General features: G+C 38.9%; 1 protein-coding gene across 2 annotated transcripts in view; it reads right to left on the bottom strand.

The window, feature by feature from the left end:
* vrk2 (VRK serine/threonine kinase 2) overlaps positions 1–7463 on the bottom strand; it is a 45653-nt gene that overhangs the window by 26060 nt on the left and 12130 nt on the right. For both annotated transcript variants that reach the window (XM_014021491.1, XM_014021492.1), the window contains exons 6-8: positions 6690–6798; positions 6424–6516; positions 6139–6271 (exon numbers count right to left, since the gene is read on the bottom strand). In XM_014021491.1, the coding sequence (XP_013876945.1) occupies positions 6139–6271; positions 6424–6516; positions 6690–6798 (335 nt within the window). The remainder of the gene's footprint in view (positions 1–6138; positions 6272–6423; positions 6517–6689; positions 6799–7463) is intronic.

The raw sequence follows: 7463 nt of genomic DNA, 5'->3' as shown, positions 1-7463 counted from the left end.
CCCAGTGCGGAGGTAAGGTGGCAAAATACCACTGCATCATTCATCAAGAACAACTCTGTGCCAAATCACTTGGTTTGGGGGACGTGGTGCGCAGCGTTGTTGCAGTTATAAATTGTATACGCTCAAAAGCTCTCTCACACCGACAGTTCAGGGCTCTTCTGGAGGAGGTGGATTCAGAATACAAAGATGTGCTGKACCACCAAGAGGTGAGGTGGCTGAGCCGAGGGAAAGTCCTCAAAAGATTTTTTGAGCTGCGTCATGCCATCACGGAGTTCCTTAAAAGCAAGCTGTGTGTGTGTGTGTGTGTGCACAAACAGTTTGAATTGTAATAATGTCTATTATTTTATGTGATGAGTAAGTCCTGCCTATTTTTCTCTGTTGTGAAGGGACAGTGCTGTCTGTGGTGCTTAACCTTCATGGACAGGCAGGCATAGGTGTTTGTTTTCAATCTTGCATATTATTTTGGTGATGAATTATTAAGTGATAGTAGAGAGGAAAGTTGGCAGCATACACTTCATATAAAGAAGGTGAAGTTATGGTGTTTGATATTATGTGAAATAGGTTATTAATAAGTGCACAAGTACAACTGTACTGTTGTGTAGTTTAAATGTGTTGTTGTTTGGGGTGTACAGTTACAAAAAAAAACCTAATTATTTTAATGAAAACATTTATGTTGCAACAATTGTTATGCCGTGTTGTTGTTTGAAGTCTTAGCAGCCCTTTAACTTCTTCTCAGGAAACCTTGCACACTTCCCGAGTCTGAAAGAGGTGAAACTGGTGGGAGAGAGACTGGCTGAATATGCAGCACTACTCAGAAACCTGGACCAGGAGATTGAGATGCGCTTTGAGGACTTTTGGAAAAGTGGAGGTGACATGGAGCTGTTTTCCCAGCCCTTCAACATAAATGTGGACTCAGTGCCTGATCACATTCAGATGGAGCTCATTGAGTTTCAGTGTGATTCTGAGCTCAAGAATAAATTCATGTCATTACAYCTCAAAGATTTCTACACACACGTCTCATCAGAAAGGTACCCAAACATTAGGAAACATGCACAGATGATGTTATCTTTGTTTGGGAGCACTTACATCTGTGAACAGACCTTTAGTGTAATGAACCTTAACAAGTCCAGGACTCAGGAGCACTCTGACTGACCCACACCTACAGGACATCCTCACCCTGTCAGTGACTCATCTGCAGCCTGATATTGAGAGGCTGATAAAAGCCAAAGACCAGCTACATGTTTCTCACTAGTAGTGCCTTGTCAGTGTTGCTGTTCATTTGTTTTGCTGTTCGACATGCACTTTGATATTTTGCACTACATGTACTAAAGCACTGAAACAGATTATCAGTTGATTATTAACCGTGGGACATGTTTTCAGCTCATTGGAGCTAAAGCACTGACTTATGTCACTATGTGTCAAACTTTATTTTCATTTGTAAAAAATATAGATTTAAATCGTGTCTTTGTGACAGGCTGCTGGTATAAGGAGTCTAAAAGATCCACCCGTCCATCATCTGCCGTTGTTCTCATGTGCCAGTTCTTGCACTACTGAAATACTGAAACTTTTATATTTGTTAATTGGCCATATGTGACTTATTTGTTTTATTTTATATTCTGTAATGTTCTTTATACAGAAAGGAAGGTTAAACAACTTTTTCAGGAAATAAAAAGGACTTCATTTAAAAAAATTACATTTTTATATTATATTATTAAATTTGGCCCACGGTCCTCTGATAGATTTTAATTTTGGCCCGTTCTGGCAAAAACTTTGGGCACCCCTGCTTTAGAATCATATGGATGAGACAATTCCATTGGGCATGATTCGGCTTTGGGTGGACTGGACTGACACAGTCCCCATTGGTCTGCCAGCTCCCTCTGGAAAGCTGTGGAACCCCAGTTTGATTGCTGCTTCTGCACGTGCACGCGGCTCCCCGCTGTGCCGCGCTCCAGAGCGCAGCAGTGCCAAACTGAAAAAAGATTATTCCTGAAAACGGCTGATGAGCTACTCGTCATCAGAAAATTATATCTGTTTATAAATTAAAGCTCTGCGTGTTTCACTATTTATTATATCCTCCAGTAAGGCTGAATCAGTTCCTGTTAAATGTATTTTTTGGCACAACTTTGTGTGTCCTTTATCTAACTGCATCCATGTGGATGTAATAATTGTTAATATGCGTGTCTGCTGTGAACAATAATCATTTTTACATCATGAACAGTTTCTCAGAATCACCTCTAAGTGTCTCCAATAAAACCAAAACCACAGAAACGTGCGTACACCAGCCCTGGAGTTGGCGTGGGGCTGCGCACATTTCCACGTTCATTTCAGTTTTGATACATCCAGAGTTTTGCATGGAAAATGGTGTTTGCAAGGTTTTTGTGCATACGCACCGTTACATGAGGCCTCTTTACTTTAGGCCCCCTCGGTCCATCTCTTGGTCTATCACCTTATGAGGTGATTTAAATAATGAAGGCCTGCGATGATTCCAGCAAAACTGCTAACAGTTGGTCATTACTGAATGGCAACAGAGGGACATCAGCAATGGTGGACATCGAGTTCTATCTTGTTATATCTGAATATAACCCAAGTCTTATAAGAGGTATTTTTTTAATATTTAACCTAATAGTGAGTTGTGTTATCCTAGTTTTTATCTCTGATTCTATTCTGAAGTAGTTTGTGCTTCTTAGTTAAATTCATTTTATGTGGAAAGGGTTACAATGGCTCTTTTGTAAACGTAATAGACCATAGCACTAGGGGATGTTCCTTTTTTAAAGTCTCAACACCTGGTTTCCAGTCATGTGTCTTGTTATCATACGGTATCAAAGTTCTGTGCCTGCTTCAGCTGCTTTCTTCATGTTATGTTTTGTTGTTCCAGCTTCCTCCCACAGACCAAAAACATGACTGTTAGGTTAATTGATAACTCTAAATTGTCCGTAGGTGTGAGTGAGAGAGTGAATGGTTGTTTGTCTCGTTTGTCTCTATGTGTGGCCCTGTGATGGACTTGCGACCTGTCCAGGGTGTACCCCGCCCCTCGCACTGTGACTGCTGGATATGGGCACCAGTGACCCACGTGACCCTGAAAAGGAAGAAGCGTGTACAGAAAATGGATGGATGGATGGATGTTTTGTTGTTTGTTTTTTTTTTTTCATGAGAAAAATCTAAAACAATGCAAACTCACCAATAAATCCAATGTGTTTCCAGCTATGGGACACATTTTTCTGCTGTTTCTTTGACTGATCACATGGACAGAAACTTGGGTGTGATAATTAGGAAGCCCAAGTCATGCCAGCTCACAGTATGGCGTTGCAGATTGGTGGAGCTGGTGGACGTGGGGCCTGTGGAGGTTATCTGTGGCGCAGGCCTCACTCTAACCAAACATCAAAGCTCTTAATTAATGGGGAGGAGGTGAATACAAGATGCAGGTTATGACTTTGCCTAATTAGAGAATTGTTAAACAGAGACAGTGCTGGGGAATTCAGCAGGGGAGCAGGGATAGACGGGAAAATCGATGATCAATGAAGAAAGCGAGCATGTAGGCAATTTGCCAGTTAATGTGTTCCCAATATCAGCTGATTGAGGTGGAGGGTGCGGTGGAACGAGAACCAATCAGACTGGAAATAAAACTGCTCAGAGTCTTTGCAACACTGAGAAATACCCCACAATGAAGAAGGCCAATAACCAGTCAGGTTCAATTAAATAAATGTCTTTATCTTTTTAAATGAATTTGTGAAATGTTTTCTGTTCTGGTAACACAATCAGTAGTACTTAAATAAGAAATGCAAACAGTTTTATTTGAGATGGGAATTTACATTTGAACTATTTCAATGTTTCAAAATGTTTCTTAGTTAATATAAGGTTTGATTTAACAACAACAAAATGGTTGTTTTTATATACAAATGTCACAGCTTTAATTTTTTTATAAAGTACAAAGATTCAAACTATTCTGAGCAAAACTGTTCATCAGAAAATTTTTAAGTTTTCAATCTGAACAAGTGCTTCCCTATGACAGAGTATTATGGCCACGAGATTTTACTTTTTTTATTATGAGAATAAAGTCATAATTTACAAGAAAAAAGTCATAATCTTACAATGTCCATTTTCCATTCTTCATTTATTTCCTCATTTCCTCATTTTCCTCACACCTGCTGTGGACAGACATGGGTGCCTCTGTGTTTATGTAGTAGTCCGCGTGACTTTTGGGTCACCGTTTGTGTGATATGCTTCCATCTAAACTATGTGACGACTAAATCTGTCAAAGCAGCCACTAACTGCAATACGGCTCCAAGTCATTTGCACAATCGTTTCAAAGTCCTGCTACTGATGATTTAATGCTGATGTTCTAAAAGATTAAGTATTTATTTTAACTGATACTAAAGTACAAAACTGCTTTTTTCTTGTAGGAGTTCTCATAATATTACGACTTTAAGCTCATAATATTAGGACTTTATTCTCATAATTGATAAAGAAGAGCTTTTACTGTGTGTCCTGTAATTCTCTGTTGTACTTTGACTTGAATGTTTCAAAAATGGAATCTAAATCTATATTTCTGAATCTGACTTTATGAATTTGCAACTTAACTCCAATATTTATTGAAAATTGACAAACTTGGATTTATCACTCCGCTAAAAGAAAAAGGGTGATCTTTTTGCCCATGTATGTATGCACATGTCTATTGGCAAATTATCTTGTGAACCACTGGATGGACTTCAACAAAACACCTAAACAATAATTGGCTATACGTCTAACAATTAACTTTTGGAGTCAAACCAATTAAAAATTATCACCACAGCTAATCAACGTTAGCCTACAGAAAGTTGGCTCTTTCTATACAGATAGAGCTTTCTATTTTACAGATACAGATATAAAGTTTAGTGTAGTAGCAGCTAGGGATGGGTACCTTTGACATTTAAATTGATTCGGTACCAATATCCGGTACCGGTACTCAACGGTACCAATTTTTGGTACTTTGTGTGTGTTGTTTTTTTAATGATAAACTTTTTTAACATATTTATTTCTCAATATATAAAATTTAACAACTATCAAGACAACATCCAACTCTTTGTATTGTAACATCAGTCATAACTTATTTCTTTAAGGTGAAAACTCTTGAAAACAACAGTGTTTTGTCTTATTGCACAAATTAAAATCCAGCTCCACGTGTTTCTATTGATGTCATTTCCCTGCTAAAAAAATGTGTGATGGAGGTCCATGGATGGCATATAAGTTTAAATCAAATAAGCAAAAGAGGATTGAATTAAAATAAATAAAAAGGTATTGAAGCTACATTTTGAGCATCCAAAATGTGCCCAACGCTTCAAGTTAGCTGCTTGTGCCCCTTCAGGTCAGACGTGTTCAGACTGTTGGGAAACACCTCTGTTGTTTTCCTCTGCTGGCCTCTGTTTAATGGCGGATGAAATAAAGAAAGTGGCGGTACTTTATTTACTTTAAGCAAGTGAACGTCATGCTCACAAGACAATTAATTCAACAGATAATTCAGAGGCGGTCTGTTCGGTGAGTTTTACTCCAGGAGCTGTGAGGCTTTCAAGCTACTGTACGTTCAGACCCAGCTCTGCTGCCTCTGTTTACTGAACCAGCGGCTGCTGACGTCATTACGCTCTTGTATGATGCTGCATTCAGGCTAAGCCAATATGGTCACAATGCTGCGTTTAGGTACCAAAACATGGTATCGTTTGATGTTATGTGAGTAGGTACTCGGTAGTACCGACAGAATTCAGTCGGTACTTATAAACATATCGAATTCAGTTCCCATTGCTAGTAGCAGCTGAGCATCATTCACAACAGGTACTCCAAGAGCTAACAGATCATGTGAGTTTTCACAAAATTGCATGAGACTGTGCGCAATGTTATTGTCATTACATCAAGAAATGCTAGGCCTTTGATTATTGTGTTAACGTTCCTGAGGTCCTGCAGAACTTACTGAACTAAATCATTTCTGCCTGTGACATTTCTGGAGATAAATTATTCTCAAAAAAGATTTAAGTGCGCACAACAAGATTCGAGCTAGCAACAAGATTTGAGCAAAGTCTCAAAGGTCACATTCACAGGTGAGATCAAATTTTGAGACTAATTTATCTCCATAAATGTTCAACTCATCTGAAACATTAATGAATGGCTTACCCAGTCCTTTGTGGGCATCAAGGCTGGTGTACTCGATGGTCCCGTTGTGACCCTTTTTAGGGTTTTCCTTGTATTCTTTGTGGACTCCATCAGGACAGTACCTGTAGGAGAGGCCATAGTCTGCCAGGTACACCTAAAAGATTACAAAACCTCTTAAATAGCCCAGTCTTCTTAAGAGGCAGAACCTCCAGCAGCTGATAGCAGTTGAGAGAAGAACATTTTACCAGCAGATGGATATTTCTGATTAATGTTGGATTATCCTGCTGAACTGTAGAGTGGACTGACCTGTTCAGAGTCTTTGTAACCCAACATGAGGTTAGCAGGTTTAATGTCTGCATGAACATATTCGTTTTCATGAATGTACTCGAGGACGTCCACCTGATGAAGGAAAAAAAAGCAGCACAACTCTGATCAGCATCTCGTACCAACAGAGGACCTTTTGTTGTTCAGGGCAGATGATGAGCTCTACCTGTGTTTCAAACAGGATTTTAACTGAATTTTTGCTCTAGTCAGGGTACAGAAAAAAAACACATCAGAACTGATCTTCTCACCAGTCTTTGACCTAACTGAAGCACAGTGGTCTTCTTCAGATGTCCTCCATTGTGGTCACAGATTTTCTGAAGGTCAGTGCCCAGACGATCCATGGCCATGAAGCGATACCTAGGAAGAAAAAAAAAAAAGAAAAGATCAACACTTAATCTACTGTATAAACTACTGATCAAATTAAAGCTCTAATATTCCTTAAAATAATGCATACTTTCAAATTATTTTAAAAGTTGTACCCATTTTGCTTAATCCTTGTAAAAGTTGTTTTGCCCAAACTTGTGATATTGAGATCTTTTTATACTCAGAGTACATGTTGAGGATGACTCTCAGACACCATTATGACACCATAAATCTGACTGAATTATAGACATTGGGCCTCATGCAAGAACATGTTCGTATTCTTATCCTAAATTTCTCTTACTTTTGTTCGTACAAAGGGTTCGTACGAACATGCCACGTCAGATTCAACAAACTCTTCTATCTTCAGGAAAAGTGTATAAATGAGCTGCGCAAATTCCACCTGTTCATATCCAGCTGCTCGTGCACGCGAGAGGAGATTAGCATAATTACTACCCCAAAAACACCACTATGTTTCCTGCCTCAGATATCAGGAAGTGTCCATTCAGGAAAACTAAAGCGAAAACTAAAAAAGAAGAACTTTATRAGTTCAGAGACTGAAGTCCGTCTGTCAGAGATCCAGAAAAGAAAATCTGTCATTTTTATCAGTGTCAGCTGTGGAATAAAATGAGTTGTTAAAAGTATAAACAACTGTGTTAAAT

Source organism: Austrofundulus limnaeus, unplaced genomic scaffold (assembly GCF_001266775.1).
Source record: "Austrofundulus limnaeus strain Quisiro unplaced genomic scaffold, Austrofundulus_limnaeus-1.0 Scaffold295, whole genome shotgun sequence".
Taxonomy (NCBI): Eukaryota; Metazoa; Chordata; class Actinopteri; order Cyprinodontiformes; family Rivulidae; genus Austrofundulus; species Austrofundulus limnaeus.
Note: the sequence above shows the minus strand (reverse complement) of the source record. Positions and strands in the feature narration are given on the sequence as shown.